At 30.5% G+C, this 20,706-nt stretch overlaps 2 protein-coding genes across 4 annotated transcripts in view; one reads left to right on the top strand and one right to left on the bottom strand.

The window, feature by feature from the left end:
- Positions 1 to 117: 117 nt before the first annotated feature.
- On the bottom strand, positions 118 to 4,311 carry LOC126840005 (protein UBASH3A homolog). Its single transcript, XM_050575488.1, has 9 exons — positions 3,956 to 4,311; positions 3,600 to 3,840; positions 3,282 to 3,480; positions 2,990 to 3,165; positions 2,770 to 2,908; positions 2,356 to 2,425; positions 1,841 to 2,292; positions 1,508 to 1,765; positions 118 to 1,434 (listed from the first exon to the last, which is right to left on the bottom strand). The coding sequence occupies exons 1-9, from the start codon at positions 4,066 to 4,068 to the stop codon at positions 1,175 to 1,177; spliced, it is 1,908 nt and encodes a 635-aa protein (XP_050431445.1). The 5' UTR covers positions 4,069 to 4,311; the 3' UTR covers positions 118 to 1,174.
- Positions 4,312 to 4,417: 106 nt separating this feature from the next.
- LOC126838176 (DNA-directed RNA polymerases I, II, and III subunit RPABC3) overlaps positions 4,418 to 20,706 on the top strand; it is a 37,721-nt gene continuing 21,432 nt past the window's right edge. The window contains exon 1 of one of the 3 annotated variants that reach the window (XM_050572353.1): positions 4,418 to 4,597. In XM_050572353.1, the coding sequence (XP_050428310.1) occupies positions 4,522 to 4,597 (76 nt within the window). In that variant the 5' untranslated portion in view covers positions 4,418 to 4,521. The other 2 variants (XM_050572372.1, XM_050572363.1) reach the window with 2 other exon arrangements.

The raw sequence follows: 20,706 nt of genomic DNA, 5'->3' as shown, positions 1-20,706 counted from the left end.
TTGAAAACAACATAAATAATTGTAACATATTTCGTAATAAACTATACATTAAGTGTAACTCAAACTAAATACTTAAACTACATTGTCTACATTTTTGTTTCCTTAAAGTAAATTGCAAAGGCCTCGTTTGAAATGTAATTACAATATTATACAATAATGATCATTATCTATAGGAACGTTGAATACATAATATTATTTTGTTATAATACTTGGCAAGTTAACTAGTAATTAATATTAATTTTTTTTTTTAAATATTGAATGCATGTCGTACATGTTTAATGTCAATAGGATTATAAAAAGTTTCATAGAAAATGTTTCCGAATAAATAATTAATTTATATTACAAATAAGTTAAGAACTATCGAATATCACAATGATTATTTATAACGTCAACAGTCGTTATATCAGTCGGGTGGTGTAAGCGAGATTAATTTTTTATACGACATAAATAGTGTTGGTGGCAATATGTAATTATTAAAATAATTTCCCATCTATTAAGTATTTATAAAAGTTTGGAAAATATAAAATAGTAATAAATAAAAAATAATATTAAACATGTTATTAAACTTGAATAATAAAACTAACAATATTATCACGGACACAAAAAACAAAATTGATGCATACTTTAGTGTTGTATAGTATCAACATTTTAATACAACGTTGAATACAAAAGTTCACATAAAATTAACTAACAGTATAAATCATTATATTATTTTACAAGTTTAGGCTCATTAAATAGTAAAATATACTTTCTATTATCTACATTCAATATTTACAAAATATATACTAGTGTTAAAACAAATCTTCTAATAACAACAAAACTGGTTTATCCGGTTTGCATATAATTGCCTTTAACAATAATAAATAATCAATCTAAGTCAAAATAATTAATACTACATTTTAAACTAAGTAAAACAAGTTTGGAAACAGCTTCGGCAGTCCATGTTGGGCCATTGCTGGCCCCTCCTAGGGAGGTTTATTAAAGGATTCACTATCTGGAGAGGGTTGTTAGTGAGTGAGTATAACCCGTACATAATTAAATAATTATACTCTAATGTCTAAACTATATATACATAAATATATAAAAAAAAACAAATAACAATGATAAGCTAATGAACATTTAGTAACTACTCGAATGATATGTCAGATTTTCATCTATTTGCAGTGATGGCAATTTAACTAGGAGATTCATCAAAATCTGTACTTAAAATATTCCAATTAAATCTTTTATTAATAGAATTGGTTAACGGAGGTACAGGAGGTTCTACAAATGACCAGTTGTTAATACCGTCTGTCGTCAAAGCAACTAACCCACAATACGGAATGTGTTTAACCATTTTTATGAAGTTTTGCTTAGAACGTGGCGCTTTGTGAAGTAGCGGTCTTGATAGTGAATCCAAAGAACAAGCGTGAGCAACTAATAACATATCACCTCCTGTTGAAAACAATCAATGTTAACATGAATATATTAGGAAATAAAAAATTTTATCTCATCAATTATAGCTTACCTTTATTTTCAGTAGATTTTATAAATGCTTGTACGACTTCATCGCATCTCATGTAATATTGTTCGACAGTTTCCGACACATTTTCTAATAGCAAAGGCAGTGGTACTAAGGGTGAATACTTTGAGTTGATATTGTAACCAGCTGCTATAAGTTCTTCATTGGTCATCCAATCGGGAAGTCCGGACCGATTATACCAGCCCAACCATTCAAATAAACCAGGTTCCACACAAATCATCACGTGTTTTTCAATATCTAAACCTGAGGTATTTGATATTAGTACACATTTCAAAATATTATCAGTTAAATTTCCATAAACAATTCATTTCAACATACCAGCAAGAATATTATGACATGTTTGAACACAACGTAACGACGGCGAACAGTAGACGTGCTTAATAGCTTTAGTCAAATGAGCCGCTTTCATACCCCACCCTGTGAGTTTGGCTTGATGTTCACCAACACAAGTAAGAGGACAGTCAGTTTGAAAAGAATTTGGAAAATCTCGTCGTTGAGGAACATTAGGAGGCATGTTTAAATCTTTTCTAACGTATTTCCCATCAGAATCAAAACTATACGGCACCCATGTTCCAAAAGTAAAATCCACTCGCTCACCGTGACGACAAATATATATTTTACGAGGCTTGGGACCTTTAGACGAATCTAAATGCAAGATAAAATCGACCGAGTCATGGCCAGCACTGTGTTTGTCGACTACTTTTCCATCAGTCACACAGACGTTGGAGATATTTGTAGTTTGATGATAACTATTGTCCAAAGGAAGTGAGCTGCAAAAATACAAAAATTGAGAATGTTTTTTTAAAATTTATTTATTTTTTAATCAGTATTACCAGTGCAATGTCCAAGTGTCAGATTCGGCCGTTCGTTCAGTGTAGCACAGAGGAAAAAAACCAGTACAACCTTAAATTAAGAATAAATAATTTACACAACTATATTATTTATTCGGGAATGAGATCTTATAACCGTTTTTACAAACAAGTAGTGAACACGTTGTGTAACAGTTAGTCAGTGTCTCAATTACAGAGGGCGCTGGATATACTCAAAATCTTAAAACTTGTCATTGAAGGTAGTGATGTTAAAATAGGATACATTTTTATTATGTTTATTGTTTTTAAGAGATTTTTGTTCAATATGATCAATTGAATAACAGTTGTTTAAAATTATAGAATTTGTATTGTATGTAGGAGCCTCTGAAATTGCAACACTGCTTACACCGTACATTTGAAACACAATTATTTTATTACCGGTTAACCAAGAGGTTCCTTCTGCCCATCCGTCAACAGAGTTTTCAACAGATTCTTTTGAAACATAAATGTAGTCCCCGATTCTTAATTCCAATTCATCTGTAACTTGAGGAATATGTGCAAATATAACCTTGTACACCTGTAATATAGTAATCGGTTTAGAACTATGGCATTTAGAACAATACAGTTTTAAAATGTCTTATTAATGTAGTGTTTTAACCTGTTTATTAACTGCTCTCGATTCTCGGGAATATAATTTCACTTCCCACAAACACGGAACAGAAGTGTCGATTGTAGATTTGATAAGTGATTTTAATGTATCTTTTTGGTTGATATCAAATTGGTAAGCTAGGGTAAGATGCAAAGACTTGATATGGGGATCTACTTGTACTTTGACTGAAAATAAAGTTCCACCATTAGTTTCCAATCACTTTTACTCGGTTAGTTATTTAATTAACCGAGTTATTATTTATAACAATGTGAAAATGAAAAATGTAATCTTAAAAATTTACCAAGTTCTGTCACACGTTCAGCGAACAATATGGCTATTTTTTTTAATATGCTCGAGCCTTGGTCGCCGAGAAAGAATCCCATAAAATTGGAAGATGCATACGATTCCAAATGAAAACTATTGGTTGTCATTTCCTGTATCAGTTTATCTATAACATTCTTCAATAAAGTCACTAACACATCGGCAAATTCATCAGGCACCTGTGAAAAGTGAACTACAATAAATATTCATGTTACAAAACAAAAATAAATTTTTTCGTATAGTACAGGTGATAAACAACTGTATTTTTATGATACGGGTATTTAGAGAAATTTCGTACTTGAAAAAACGAAACCAATGTGATGTGTGGTAAAAAGTTATGAGCCCCGTTTCGACCGCAAATGCTAGCCGATTTATTCCAAAACGTTTCGAGTTCTTCCATAAAAGATCCACTTGGACAAGCATACAGAATATACTCTCTGAAACTACTAGAGTCTAACGTTGTATCATTGACGTGTGCCAAGAGCCAGTCTGCGGCTAATTGTACTCCTCGATTTCCAGTGGCGGCCAACGCTTTTTCTCTAAACCCAGAAAATACAATTTTAGGTACACAGTGATTAGCCGGATACGTTCTACACAATTTCTATCATCTATCGCCACATAGACACTTATTACATTATCATCTATTCAACTCACGCTCGGTTAGGAGGAAAGCCCATTTGCAAAAGAATCTGAAGAGGAGTCGTCGTCTGTTTAGAAATACTCTCAGAGGATATGCTCTTCGTTTTTCTGGGTGGAAGCATTGCCATAATAATATTGTGTATGATTATTCTGCGTTACATAGACATTATTCTATGTTGGCCCGAGCAAGGGGATTGATTTCAATTTTGAAAATTTTAATTTATTTGCAACCAAAGTATTGACATTTTTTTTTTTTTAAAGGATCCGCATAGAAAAGTATTTGATCAACACGCAAGTGCTGTTACTTAACGAACCGACAGCCACGAAAACTGCGAAAATACTGAAATCTCAACTGTTGTGTTACACCGACATTATAGGCATACGTATCACAGTTTTAACAGTTTTAAGGTTATCTTTTGAAGTTGTTAATATATTTTTTTTTCATATTTATTATCATCTTATCGTGTATTCAACAATCAACAATGATAATACCACGAAAACTTGCATGTGTTGAGTTCTTGGCGGTTTTTGAATTTTATTTGTTGATTTTTTTGTAATCGTTTTCAGTCGAGAATTAAAAAATGGCTCAAGGAATGGTATTTGAAGACATTTTCAATGTCAAAGACATGGATCCCAATGGCAGACAATTCGATCGAGGTAAAGTTTTAATATCTTTGATTCACAATAATTGTCTAAATAATAGTCGAATGGATCATTTGAGAAACGCTTTAAGTCGCTGAATCTAAATCTTACAGGACAAGGAAAACATTTCTTCTTACCAATAGTTTTTTTTGTGAACAACTCAAAATATACAAATCCCCCTATTTGAATACATCCCCCTAGATTGAAAGAAAACTCTGCGACAAAAGAGGTGTTTTTCCATAGAATTTGTGTCTGCACTTGTAGTATGAAAACAACAACAAAAAACGATTTTGGCTAAAATTGAGACTTGTGGGGTTTCTCAAATGACCAATATTCAGTTGTTCCCATATTGTTGCATTGCGATTCAAGTGTATTCAATTGGTTTTTAATGAATTTTAGACATAATTAATATGGTTCGTCTTTTCGTTAAACTGTCTAAAGTGCAATCTGATTTGTCCCTTCACCAAGACTATTAATGAAATATACGATACATACATGTTTCTATTTGTTTACTTTGTGCATTATTATAGTTAGTTGTACACTAAATAGAATATAATACCAACAAACAATTGATACTTGCTTATATATTATATAGTTATAAAATCTATATTATTTGAAATTTAACAGATTAGTATTTACCCGGTAAATGAAATATACGTATTATTTTTTTACTTTACATTATATAAATAGCGTATCTATTAAATATTATATACATATTACCTAGCAAATCAAATGGATAAACTTAAAAGTATTAATTAATTGAATCATATTATGTTGTACATTATGTATAATTAATTATCTGATAAAAGTAGTTTTTTCAACTTGGCACTTAATAATTTTCAGAAAAATTCTGAAGAAAACTCTTAAGAATTAAAATTTACTTACTAGGTACTTTGTATTACTAATGAGTAATTTCATACTCAAATGAGTTCTTGTATATTGCCAATTGAATTAGGTATTAATATAATATTTTTTATTTTAATATACAATTAAAAAAATAGTATAATAACTAATTCAATTGCCATTAATTATTCTCAATGTCTTAAAACATTTGTATTTTAGAATAATCTTTTATTTACCCATGCATTGTAGTATTAGAATAGTTTTTAATCTAAATACTAATATATTTAAATATGAATTTTCTTAAATATGTACTTATGTACGGATCAGGTTAGTGCCATGAAGAAGGATTTGTTAGAAAATCTGTACTCTAGTATTGAACCTTGATGCTATCTTACCCACGCCACACGACAAGAATAAAGTTCAGTAGTTCTAACGTAATATAATATTGTTAATCAAACTAAAGTTCTCTGCAAAGTTCACCCGCAATTTCTTCAGCCGGAATTTTTTTTTTTTAGATTATTGACATAAATTACCATTTATAACATTACTGAAATTTAACATGAAAAGTGTTACCTTCCTGAAATAAAATTTAGGGATAGTGTGGGAATTGTATAGAGTACTTAGACCTGATTAACATATTTTTTTTTTTTGTTGTTAGACTAGTAGGTATATTAAAATGATTTCAAAAATGCATTATTTTTGTTCAATTGAGTTAAAAAGTTTTGAGTTTTTGGCCTTTATGAATTTTTTTTTAAGGTGATAACATTAAACAAATCGAGAGAGGTGTTTTTTTGTTTCAAAAAACAAAACAAAATAAATATTACAACCACTCTTTTATTTTAGCAAATTCAGATGACCTTTTTCAAATGTATGTAAGTTTGTCCATTGCATTCACCCTATAGTGTAAAAATTGTATGTTAATATTTTATACTGCTTTTCACTATATAACTGTCGACACCCCACTCAAAAGAGGTAGTAACACCTTTCTCAAAATTTTGGACAAAATCGAGAAACGACTTTTTTTTTTATTGGGAGTGACGACTTATGTTTTCATTTACATTTGAAGATTGATAAAAATATTATGCCCAAATAACAACCATTGCTCATCTAAGCTATAACTAAAAATAGGAATCCCACATAAAATAGGCCTATGACTGGCTTATCTGTGCAAATAATAAAACCAGTACCAATACCTGTAACTTTGGTAGGTAATAGTTAAGACAGCGCAACACGTCCATTGTGTTTTTTGTAAGAATCTTTAAAAACTTTTATTTGCATTAAAATTAAAAAATTCTATTAAAAAAACGTCACAACATGACAAGTAAACTATATCTTATAGTATAGAAAACTATATTTTAACGACGGCTTAGAAGGGGAAGTCATGTGATCAACTGTTCCCCTCATTGATTTTGTATATTATATAAAAAAAAATATTTTAAGCGTCACCGAAATGTTGAAAATCTATGACGTTAATTGAAATAGATTAAATATGATGATGATGTACAACTGTCGAATAATAATGGAAAACAAAATAGTAAAAACGTTGTCAATTGACGCTATTACAGCAAATTGAGATTCTACGAAAATGTTCCAATTCTAAACGCCTTAATAAATTAGTTATGATTGGTCTCGCATGATGACATAATGCGAGACAATAGGTGGAATACAGTAATATTTTTCTTAAAAAAGGTAATTTACAAATAAAATAATTAAGAAAAAAAAATCCTAAGATCGTCTACACAAATTTTGAAGAAAAAAGACTTGCACTTCGTAAAAAAAAATGTATACAGTTATAACAGATAAAACTCACATCGCAATACTCTCTTGAAAGAAATATTTTATTGGTTTGTTAATCAGTTACTAAATTGATACAATGTATAACTATACAAATAAATACATATTTAACCTAAGAATGCACAGCCAGTATTTTGGTTCAGCAGCAAAAAAATGTCTCTGTTAATGTTTTTTTATGTAGAAATCGTTTCATAATTATCCAGTAATTTATAACTGCTAAAAACGCACAACAATTCCAAAATCAATACAAACACATTGCGTTTTTGGTCTATTTGTATTTTCTTATCGTTTGCCTCGTTGTTCCTAAAAATGTAATAAATTATTCAGCTATATACTATTGCTAAGATAATCCATGCAAAATATTGACAATTTATGAGGAGCATGTAGAAAACATTGATTTGCTTGTGCCGTTAATTTCGTACCATGCTTGTAAATAAATAATCATTGATTATTTCATCGGCCATGAAACTAGCCATCGCAGATCGCCATTTCTGTTGAAAAATATATTATGATAGGATAGATGTCTGATATTAATTATTTCATTGTCGTTGTTTGATCGCAAACATGGCTAGTGTGTTTTTGACGACGGTACCCTTTTGGGTGGTTTTAATCGTAGTGAAAACATAAAAAAAAAATATTCTACTACGATGCCTCAATGTCAAAAGGTCAAAGGGTGTGTCCGCAGCAGTCGCGTGAGTGGTTTTGATTTCACCAACAGCAAAGGCGCATGTCTGCGTGGAGGACTGTCATGGTGGTACGGTAGGAAAATCGATAGAGCCCGCGAGCCCGGGTTTGGACACGGTCAAGGTCTTCACCGTCACCCCTCCGGCTCAACAGAGAATACCGCCGACTGCCCTCCCCTACTTTGGCCTGCTGCCGGTCCATTTCAATAAAATTCCATTGTAGAGCCACGCCCACCGACACTCTCCTATGGTCTAACCTAATCTAACGACCAAACCTCACCACTGTCGAGAAATGTTCACAAAATTTCAACAATAAAAATAATGATAAAAAGCGGCACTTAAGCGGCGATTCCTGTCGATAATGTTTAAAAGACGACGTTTGAACACTTCGTATATTGTTTTGACAGTCAGATGATTTGTTTAATTTAACATTAGTATGTACTAAGATAGTACATAGTGTCCGTAACATTCGCATGTATTTCATTGTATAGTGTTGTTATGTTATAAGTCCATTTCAATGTACCCAATACCTTTAGGATTTTTCACTATAAGCCTTTGAGAATGAATAGCAATAGTAATAATAATAATTTAAAATAACGTCTCTAGAAAAAATAGGTACTACATCAATTTACCTGATTATTTAGTTATATAATATGTACCCAGGCATCCTCGAGTAATAGATTTTCATTGTTTTACGCCTTTTATCCGTCAAGAATTATTTTATTGATCAATGCACAAAGTTGAATGCTTTAAATTAGCGCGGTGAATTTTGTAGTATAATTTATAATTAAATACAAATGAAAACTTTATAATATTTTATAGTAAAAATGCATGTGCAGTACTTTGTAGTGCTCTGAGATTTAACTATGAGTTTTAGACCTCATATGTATAACTAAATTATATACATTTGCTAAACACTCCAGTGTAGTCTAAATTAAGTTTAACATTTTATTTACCTCACCACTATGGAGAAATGTTCACAAAATTTCAAAAAAATTATCAATAGCGGTACTTAATTAATTTAGACTCTTCTCGTTTATGTTTAAAAATAAAAAAAAATAAAATCTTTTGGATTTAGTATTATTACTACAAATTAAATTGTATAAAATTACCTTGCTTGTTGAGGTATTCTTTGAGTAGTTAGGTTGTATAAAAAATGTACCGATCAAACTACTATCATTATGATCGACACCTTTTGAAAGTATTTGTGATTAATGAACCTCTCATAATATTTACTAGCAAAAGTATCTTATCTAATATAACTACCACGCACTCAAGAGTGCATATAAAATAAATTAAAAATAAGGTGACACTGAAGGACTACATGCACAATGAGTATAATTCAATTTGGTTAAATTCGAACATTCTATTACAGTTGCATTTTAATAAATATGTATATATTTTTTAAATGCATCACTTGTAAAAACAATAAAATTATAATTATAACAATTAGAGGTGTAAAATAATATTTCCCAAAGCACTTACATTTCAAACTAATTTTCTTCAGTAGTTGTTATTGCTAGAAATGTCATACTTACAGAGGAAAATTAATTTACCTCTAAAAACTATGATTTTCAATTTGTTTGCTATTAATCATACTGCTGCAGTGGTTATAATTTGTAAAATATAAACACTGTCTGTCATTCTCACGAAAAACATTTACAGCAAAAAATATTTTTTAATTTGACAAGTTGTTTTTAAAAATATGTTTGTCAGTAATAGCACTATTAGCTACCCAGTTTTACCAAGGTTAAGATAAAACTTTTTGGCCCTGTAATTTTCACTGTTTACTTTGTAATGATAAAACTAATAAAAATGTTTATTTATTTTGTTATTATGATGTTGGATTTATAGTATAATAAGAATTTTTAAATTAACTTCACTTACGTGGGCATACTGGGATTTGTGTTATTATACAATATAGAAATAAATTCCATGTTTGATATTTCCTCATTAATTTATAATATAAGCTGAACAAATGTATAACATTTTTTAAAATTAAACAATAAGTTTGATTACATAAATTTAAGAATATGTTAAAACAATTTCATGGTATTATGCTATAGTTAAAAAGTTATAATTTATAAATTTTTTTTTAAACACAGTTTAGTGTATACATTATACATTAACAAATAAAATAGAAAATTTTTATTTACTAGACGGCCATTTTATGCAAGCGATTGCAGATAGAATCTATTGCCAATTAGTAAGAATACTAAATAGGTGTATCCTTATATATTTAACATTGCACTTATGGGTTTTAACTTGCATAATTGTAATAATACTCCGAAAATAATATATTTACCGAATAATGTTTCATACTTACTTAGAACGAGTCCCATCTCTTGTTTTTTACACAAGTTCCATTGTATTGCATTTTGTTTTAAATATTCATAAAAATAATATAATAAGTTTAATTTCATCAGGATAATAAAACGTTAATTTCGACTTACTTAGTTTTAATAATTCATTCTGTGTTGAGCATATGCGTTTTATAATTTTTTTTTTTTTTGACATTTTTTTGGGGTCTTTTCGAGTATTATTGTTTATCATATACCTATTTTTTAATATACATATTTAAAAACAAAAACTTAATTAATGTTAATATTAAATTATAATACTGCAGTAACAAATCTGGTACGGGTTACTTTTTTTCTTTATATAGTTGTCTACATAAATAAAAACATTATATTATAATAAGCGTTCTAGTTTAAATAAAGTACAGTGTACTGCTGAGTGCTGTGATTTGTTACATGTTTGGCTCTTTTAAATAATAAACTTAAAATTGTCGACTTGCTATATTGTTTTGACAGTCAGATGACTTGTTTAATTTAATATTACTATGTACTAGGTAGTGCATAGTGTCCGTAACATTCGCATGTATTTCATTGTATATAGTGTTATTATGTTATAAATCAATTTAATGTGCCCAATACCTTGAGGATTTTTCACTGTAAGCCTTTGAGAATGAATAGCAATAGTAATAATAATAATTAAAAAATAAAGTCTCTAGAAAAAATTGGTATTAAGGATGCCTGATCCTTGAGTAATAGATTTTCATTGTTTTACGCATTTTATCCGTTCAAGAATTATTTTATTGATCAATGCATAAAGTTGAATGCTTTAAATTAGCGCGGTGAATTTTGTAGTACAATTTAAAATTTAAAAACATAATATTTTATACTAAAAAAAATATATGTGCATTATTTTTTAGTACTCTGATGTTAAACTATGAGTTTTAGACTTCATATGTATAACTAAATTATATACATTTGCCTAAACACTCCAGTGTAGTCTTACTTAGATTAAACATTTTATTATAACTAGTTTTAGAAGTACGCTAAATAATAATTTCCCGCAATACTATTGGTGCTGATCTTTCGTTTGACCGACCTTCACCGAAATATGAGCTGTATAGTATAGATAAATAGTTAAAATAATAAAATTCGAGGACACATGCATTGCTATTATGTTTTGTAATTGCTGACACAATACATAGATAATTGTTTTACTTGATTTATTGTAATTTCGAATTATATTAATTATTATGTCTATCAAAATTTATTGATTAACCTAACTAATAATAATTTTTTTCATAAAAAATATTAATGTTTTTTTGCTACTCATTTTTTTGGATAACCAAATAATAATTATTTACCTTTTACACGTTTTTATTATGCTCTTATCAACTTATCACATTTTTGTACAAACATTTCTATTTTCGATTGGTGATGGTTGGTTTTAGTATTATTTAATAGTACCATTAAACTACCAAAAACGTGACCTAACTAAGTAATAATTTTTAGGAGCAATAATTTGTTTAAAGTTCGTTGTTGTAACAAACAATCATACCTGTTATAATAATTATACTAATTTGTTTTAAAAGTTATAATTAAGTTATACTCTATAGTAATTCTTACCATCATTTTATAAATTCATTTTTTGTTTATCTAAGTCATTAGTGGTTAACTTTCTCAAAATTATTCATTGCCTTAAAATGATAACTTGATAGAATCAAATGTGTATTAAAGGATTATTTAAAAAAAAGCGCAAATGTATGTGTACAACTCGTAGATAAATGATTTTTAGCAAGTATGTTAATTTTTTTTTACATCATCATCATGATGATGATGATGATGATGTTAATTTTTTTTTACATAAAACCTTTTATTAAGGTACATAGATTAAATTAAAATTAAAATTGACATTATAATAAATTTATAACTACTTTTAGAAGGCTAACCAAAACGAAATTTGAACTCATTCTTATTATATTATTAAGGTTGTAATAGGTATTATCTATGGTTCTCAAGGCAGGTAATACATACAAAATGTACCATGAAGTGTTGAATACCGAATGACTTAACCGTCTGTGTGGTTTCTCAGAATAGACAATGCATTTTATTCTATAGACCAATAATTTATCGTCGTAGCGCTATTCATTTGTAGACTAGAGTCAGTCGTCTGTAGACTGTACAATTTCTACAGTGAAGAATAACGATTATTTTAAATTATAAGTATTCGTCCATTGAAATAGATTTAAAACATTTATTTGTAATCCACTCCCCAACAGTAGGTATTTTAAAAATAATTTCTATTAAATTTTATTCTATTAAAATATTTTGGTAACTTTCTGTATAATTCTTATTTTGAAGTACTGCACAAAATATACCCAACGAATATTATAGAGAGGTTTAACGCTAAATTAAATTTACCAAGATAAGTAGAATTGATTGATGTAAGATAACTTTACATTCACTTAACATTATACTATTAGACATGTTTATTAAATTACATTTTTTTTGCCTCCCTTTTTCAATTTTTACTACGCTATCAGAGCTAAATTCATACTGAGCTGAGTTGAGATATTAGTTTATACCTGTTATTTCAGTTCCCAATTTGCGTCCTAAAATATGAATTAAATAATCAATTGTTTTTCGCAGAGTTGTGTAAAAATTAAAATATACACAACCCGTCGAATAATTGTAGAAGAATTAGTACAACTGTATAGGATTGCTGATCAACAGATGTGCGAATAAAAAATCTAGATTTAAAAGTTACAGTGTAAACCTGCAAGAACAGTATCTGGGCAATTTATTCCTAAGTATATATTTGTAAAATTTTGCACTAGATGTAATTTAAATATTGGAAAATATTATAATTTCAAAAATATATAAAAACTGTATTCATAGGATTCTGTTTTAGTGATTTTTGTTTTAAAAATGATCTTGGTTAAATATTACTTGTGTATAGTTATTTATTTAATTTCAATTCTAAATTTTTAAATTAGTTTTCTTTCTTCTCGTACAGCCTTTGGCTTTTGAGGAGATTCATCATAGCTACTGTAATTTGTTATGATGATAAAAAATAAAATATTATCATTATTAAACCGTCGTCACAAACAAAACATAATTCTAAAAATATTCCTCGTTAGCTTCGAAATTAATGAATAACAGCTGTAACATAGCAAAACGTCATTATCACATTCATTAGTTGATATATGCTCGAAGTGGGCCATTATGCTAATTTAAATTTATCAAATACTTATTTTGAAAACGTTATTCTCGGATGGTCAATAAATTGTATTATCGGTTAAAAATCTCTGTTCTTGGGTATATTTTATAGAGTTTCATTATGGATTTTACTTGTGAAAAGTTTATTGGCCAATAGTGTACCTACCAATTGAAATTTATTTTGTGTGGCAAATTATATATATATTTTTTTTTAATGCTACTAAAATGCAACTTTGAAATGTAATTATAAGTATGTCACTTATACTTCGTGTACGATACTAACTAAGTATATATATATGTATTTACATTTTATAAAAGATAGGTGAATTCCTATAGACCTATCGCCGTTGTTGCTGTCATATGGCAGCGGTGTGACGAAATGAGGCCCGGGTTAGGTTGTTGGGCACGGTTTTTTAGCAACCGACGTTTGTCCTTGGCACATCTGTAACGCACACAACAATGGGGCACCCGTGGCCCCCTCGTAATTTATATATACACACAATATTTTCGGCAACACTATGACCACCAAGGACGTATAAGTGCCAAAACAATAATACCACTAATCGAGGATCATTAAAGTGACTATCGCAAAATTGTCCATTTATAATCGTTTTAACCTTTGTATTGTTAGCATAATAGGTTATGTGTAAAAATCGACGACCGTGCCCTTAAGAAGAAAATGCTAACTACAAAAAAATAGTTTTCAAAGGCTAGATAAACAATAGCAATCGTATTCACTCCCTATTTTTACACCAATAGGCGATTTAGGCGACAGTAAAAAAAAAAAACATATTTTTAAAATAAATAGCCGTCTAGTAGCTGTACATACTGAGAAACTTCACAATCTTATTACTAGATAAGATACACGGTGATCAACTTATCGCGAACCACTCAATATCTCACATAGTGTTTTTATGAATTAGTGTGCTGTTCAATCATAACATATTACAATATTAACCACCCAAAATTAGAGGTAGATTACATCAGTATGTAACCTACCTCTACTGAGTTTGTAAATTCTAGCTAAACTTAAATTTTATTTTTATTTTACATATTAAAATCATTTTATGTAAAATGTATAAACATATTTCTATATTTTTCAAAACTGTATAGGTACTTAGTTTTAAGTGGTAACATGAATTTATTTCTTTTTTTTTTGGGCTAACCAATTTGGAACAAAACGTAGTTTAAAAAAACAAATAAAAAGACTTAGAACTTTTTATTTTTCATTTAAAAACTCAAAATAATTATATTTTTACATCACTATTTGCATTTTTATCATATTACTATATTGCGAATAATTAATTTAATTCAAATTCAAATAATTATACAATAATTTTATTATTTCAATATAAATACCTTACCTGAATTAAAATTTAAATAATTATGCAATAATTGTATTATTATTTCAATATAATACCTTACCTGAATGTATAATTTATCATATATTAATTCGTATGGAAGCGTTTATTTGAAAGTAAGCTGACGTTTAAATTTGCAACTGCTTTTCTTAAAATTTAGTTAAAATGGCTTTACCCTTTTTTTTGGCGCACTTACGTATTTCGTAATCAACAACTCCTCAAATTAAGCACAGCGCTTAACCGATGAATTTAAATAAAAAATAGTTAGTTCAAAACCAACATAGGGGAAAGAAACTGAAAAGGTTTATGCGGTTTCTTCCTTTGAAGCCTGTTAATGTACATAAAGTCATATCTGTTTAATGTCTATATAATGGTATATTTAATTTATTGAATAATATTTTATTTTTGAAAAGCCGTCGATTCACAGTACTGTCGGTAGTCGTTAAATTGTATTTATACTGAAACATGACTAACCGTATTTTTGAAATACGACACTGTGTCACGGTGTTTATGATTTTTCCCAATTTTAAAATTTCGTCTAATGGTCTAATTTCATTGGAAATATAATTTACAAAAAATTGTTATTTAACTATTATTTAACGATAAAATCGGTGTTGGGTTTTACGCATTAATTAGTGAAAGCATTGTGTTAATATTATAAATTGTCGAAAGGTCAAAATATGCGCTTTGTGTACTACAGAGTAATGTTATTATGCTCTACGGATTGGCCTGAAGTCAAAAGCGGGCAGGTGGTGGACCACGAAGGGTAATTTTTCGTTTTTCTTCAGCTGCCGGTGAGGTAGACAAACGATACTTTTTCTTATCGCGGTGTCAACAGAGAGTAAAAATTATTACAAAATATTTAAATTTACTCTCGTTTACTTCAAGTACCCACTAGTGTAATATTGTTATGCATTGGCAAACAATCAATTCCCCACTTTATATCCATCCTCGCTATGTACGTTCATCATACAAACAGAACAGATACGAACGAGTTATATTATAATATGTGACGATGCAAAGTGAGAGCAAGAGAGAGGGCACGTAGTGGGTTTTTTTTTTTGGCAATCTAGGACGGACCTTGGGACCTTGGAAGTTGGTACGCGCAGTCGTGCTCGATTTGTTGGTGCGTGCTGGTCGACAGCTGATTATTTTTTTTATTAGTTTAAGTATGGACATTTTTAAAAAAAAATTGTTTTACTAACTTTCATTACCGGCGTTTATGCAATTTTTTTTTTAACCCAAACCTGGTATACGTTTTGGCGATAAGTAACCGAGTCTCCGAGATGCAGAAAAATAAACGACGGCGGCTGTGCCGCCAGCAGCTGTTAGTAACGATCGTTCTTAACAAAAGGTTTACAATTTGTTTATAATAATAATAATAGTATATTAAGTAATTAATGCGCTAACGATTCGAATAGGAAATTTTAAATACCGTCAAATTTACAAACATATTATTTACGACAATGAATTTTTATTATTTTACTTTGACGACGGATAACGCTGTTGTAATTATTGTAATTTTTTTTAATCGTTCTTCGAATTGTTGTGTTTTAAGTATCGCGCGCCAAAAAACGTAGAAGTCTCTATTTGGTAAAAGTCCATGACTACTTCAAGTAGGACCACGCACACACACACACACACACACAGAACCAAAAAAGACCTTGCAGCGAGCGGTCTGTATTACGATCATTGTTGCTGTCTCACAACAAGTAAAAGTGTACTATGTACTATTATTTTTTCTCTCTACCAAACACGAATTCGAATCCTAATTACATCTCCTCGGTGCTTGACTTAATGGCCGCCCCAGACGTGGCCTTCGCCATCGCGCACAGCCTTGCAAATATATGATATTTCAACAATAGTATCTAGGTACATTAGCCCATCGCAGTGTAATATAATAAAAATGTATAACTCGCGTTCGTTTTTCGAAATTTGAAAGCGCATGATTAATAGATTGTCATAAGTCTAAAAGCTTTGTGAATAGCGCGAACAACGCGGACGTCGACGACGACCTTGACAAAAATATGTTCTAAACGTTTTTCTCTCATTCACGTTGCAATTTTTTTTCTCTCGAAACGTGATAACTCAATTATCATTATGTACCTGTATTATATATTATAATATTGTCTAATGATAAATACCACATTATTACCACCGTCATCGGTTTTGCACATAATAACATTGTCTGTGTTTTTGATTTCATCGCTTATCAACAATAGTAATAATTATTTGCAAAATTTGTATCTACTTACATCTCGAGTCAGTTGTATCATATACGTGTATACCTATAATTTAGGGCAGTTCATATAATAGGCTTAGAAGGCATTAGCATCTCAAATTGTTAAATAAAAAAAACCAAAACCTTTTTTTCAGAAATGATAACGGAATGCTAATACTATTCAATTTCAGGTGGCTCTCGCGCTTCCCGTTAGTTCTGAATCTTGTGAACGTTGGTTTTCTGCTCTGAGAAGAATAAACACTTGGCTTAGGGTTTCGACGGGATAGGACAGACTTACAGATTTGTCAATATTATCTATAGAAATATGTATGACAAATTTAATTAACACAAATATAGCAGTCACGTTTGCAGAACAAGATAGGCGTAGCAATAACTCTTGTATAAAATACCTGTAAATTTTAATATTGATTATCAATTATTATTATTTTTGTTATCAAATTAAAAAGTTAATAAAAAGTTTTAAAAAATGTAAAAATTGTCATACAACCTCCTTGCTCAAAAACCTCAGTTAAAAGTTAAATTTTAATATCTGAACATGCAGAGCTTAGCACCTGCGCCTGTGACCGTGGTAATGGGCTTTTGCTGGGAGCAGAAACAACAGATAACAACAGTGCGAGTGACGTTTTTTGTCTTTGTGATTTTATATTTAATGCGTCTCAAAAATTAACCAAATCGAAAGAATGCGATGCGTTTGACTAATAAAATACACCTACAGATATGATTTTCACTATAATTCCTTATGTATGTGATTATATTTTCTTCGCCGGTCATTTGTCACGTTAAGTATGCATTGGCCGTAGTATGCTTTTATGTGTTGGTATATAATATCATAAGCGTTTTGGGGCATATCGATTTATTTTTGTGTCGGTTGTTTATTTTTTTTCTCATGCCTGAGATAATTCTAGTCTTACCACTCGTTCCACCCTCCAAAACGCGCAGCACGAGGTGAAGTTTTCGATGGGATTACGTCATAGACCCTGCTATTGCCCGCTCGGTGCACAAAGGGTGGAAACAAGTGAAAGGGGATGATTGCGAAATATTGCGCCATCCTTTGACTCACCTAAGTACGTAGTTGATGCCTAACAAAGAGATATATTTCTCAGCGCAGTTATTCTTAAAATGAACACACTTAATATATTCACCAATAATTTCAAAATTATTTGCGTTAACCTTTGTTCATTGATTTCTGAAAATGTTGACTATATTATAATTTAGGGAAACCTATTCGTATCGGATAAATGCAAGCCTTATCTCTTTGGGTTTTACCCGCTAATTGTTATGTGTCCTTTTAAAAAAAAATGATAACATTACAAATGCAGTGTCTTATATCGTGTGCTTCGCGCAAGTTACCACCTATTCTTAGTAATTATTTAAAGGTTCGACTGACCAAAGGCACTTATGACAGATATTCCAGAACACTTTCGCTATAGCGTGACTTCACGTTTAACGCCCTTCCGGCGTATAATTTCAAGTCGAGCACCTTAAACATTTAAAACGATCGCATGTTGAATATATAACGGTGGTTCGGTAGACTGTTGGCTCTTATTTTTTTATTCAACGCTGTAAATTATTTTTAACTAGGATACAAACCTCTGCCGCAGCACTATAGCACTTACGCTTGTTAAGTTTTGACATTTTCGATAATTTTAAGAATACATTTTTAATTTACACGTATGTGGTTGAACTATTTTGTACACATTTGTAACCTATTTTTTTTTTTTTTGTGTTTTGACACTTGTTTTTAAGAAGTCGTATAGCAAATATTATACTGTCGACTGTCGTGCTATAAGTTATTACCCATTTCAATAACGTGTGTAGGTATATTATAATAATATTGTATACTTTTGCGTTTTAATCTTTTCGCTATTTAAATCCGAATCATTACCCCATACACAGGCCAAGCCGACGGTTATAAACTTGTCAAGCCTTGTGGCAAATTACATTATGTAACTATAGTGACTTAACTGTGTACCCACCACAAACCGCATGAAATGGAAATCTCTTTAAAAGCGATATGACAGGTGGCCTTGTACACCACCGACAGGGAGGGTGATAAGTGTTGAATAAAAAATATATATCACTGCTCGTCGTTGCTCTAGTTTGGATTATTATTTTGGCTTCGATGCGGAGCTGAGAAGGTATTGTTTTTACAATGATGTGTTTTTATTTTTGTGTCTGGACCCACGATGTCTCGTAAACCGCTGAACCGATTTCTTCGTGTAGCAACTCTATAGATCAGAAATCATACCTGAAAGGTACTTTATCAGGCCAAAAATTAAAAAAAGTCACCCCTTTCCTATCAAAATCGAGAAAAACGCCTAAAAAATTTACAAATTTTTCAACTTTAAATTACGATGCTCTATAACTTTTTTAAAAATGTCGAAAATGTGCCAAATTTATATGAATTGTTCTTCAAAAATAGTACTATCGATTAACAAACCAAAACAATATCATAAACCCTTTCCCTTAGAAGAGATAGAATTTTTTTCTTTATTTCACTTTTTTAAGCAAAGTTTTAGAGATTTAGATCTGAAAATTAGACCAAAGGTAGATCTAAAATGGAACTATAACATATACAATTTTCTCAAAAATCTGTGGTCAAATTTTTTTTTTTTTAAGGAAAAACCCCCAAAAAAGGGTAAATTTACACTTTGGCCGTAGTCAGTTTCTAGGTTGCTATGAGTGTGAATCCACAGTCAACAGGTAATGAAAATATTTTCATTATATTGTTAATTACGACGATATACGGGTAACTATGACGGTACATTTTTATAGACAGACGATCAACCCTTATCGTATCCACCCTGCTGCACAAGACTAAATATTAAATTTGAAGTACATTATTGCTGGTCCCACGATATCATCTAAACCATTATATCTAGTTTGAACATACTATCCACAGAATCGCATCGAAGCGTTTATTTTAAAAGTGATTATATCACTTTCAGTTATAATAAAATCTGCAGATCTGTGACCTCTCCGTGTCCCCACTATGCCCCGACCCCACCACTGTACTGGCTTTTTTGTATTCGCCCCAAAAATAACGACTTAGTCGTCGTCTTGAGTACAGCACACACACACACGCGCGATAACGTATTACTGCCTTTGGATTTTATGCGTATTTAATGTGTGTACATCCAAAGGGGGATGACGGCGGGGGAGACGTTGTGTGGGCTACACACACGAGGGGTTTGTGCTGGGCGGCGTCGGCCGTATGACGTCAATGAATTTGGGTACCGCCCATCACGGCACGGCGGCTAAGGCGCGTACCTGCTCTCCGAATCGAATTCTCATTCAGCAAGGCCACAAGTGTCAATGGGCAACGGCAGTCTGTTCAAGTACATAGCCGAATTTCAGCTGTAACTTACTGTTGAAAGTATATAATAATAATAATAATAATAATATAATATATTATTTAAAATACATTTTCAAAAAAACTTAACGCAAACTATTGTACCAAGACGACATACGCACACACACACATCACCGGACTCGACTGTCTGTGCACTCATAATGGAATTGATCGGAGGAAATGCATTCAGGTAATACATTTATTATTATATTTGTAATTCTATCGAAATCTCAACGTGTCGAGTATTATTATTAGGTTCGCTCTACTTGGTACTTGATAGAGATAGCGCAGCATTGTTGTATTATGTTTTCTTCGACTTCGGTAGAAAAATAAAAA

This window comes from Adelges cooleyi, unplaced genomic scaffold (genome assembly GCF_023614345.1).
Source record: "Adelges cooleyi isolate 19-005CV unplaced genomic scaffold, UGA_ACOO_1.1 ACOO_flye_CR_arks_rails_tigmint_CR_PRNA_108, whole genome shotgun sequence".
NCBI classification, from domain to species: Eukaryota; Metazoa; Arthropoda; class Insecta; order Hemiptera; family Adelgidae; genus Adelges; species Adelges cooleyi.
Note: the sequence above shows the minus strand (reverse complement) of the source record. Positions and strands in the feature narration are given on the sequence as shown.

Excerpts from the sequence above, each read along its gene's own strand:
- LOC126840005 (XM_050575488.1), bottom strand. The coding sequence starts at position 4,068 with ATGGCAATGCTTCCACCCAGAAAAACGAAGAGCATATCCTCTGAGAGT. Across the intron at positions 3,841-3,955 it reads GGCTTTCCTCCTAACCGAGC|AGAAAAAGCGTTGGCCGCCA; the intron begins GTGAGTTGAATA and ends TTCTGGGTTTAG. Across the intron at positions 3,481-3,599 it reads CATTGGTTTCGTTTTTTCAA|GTGCCTGATGAATTTGCCGA; the intron begins GTACGAAATTTC and ends CACTTTTCACAG.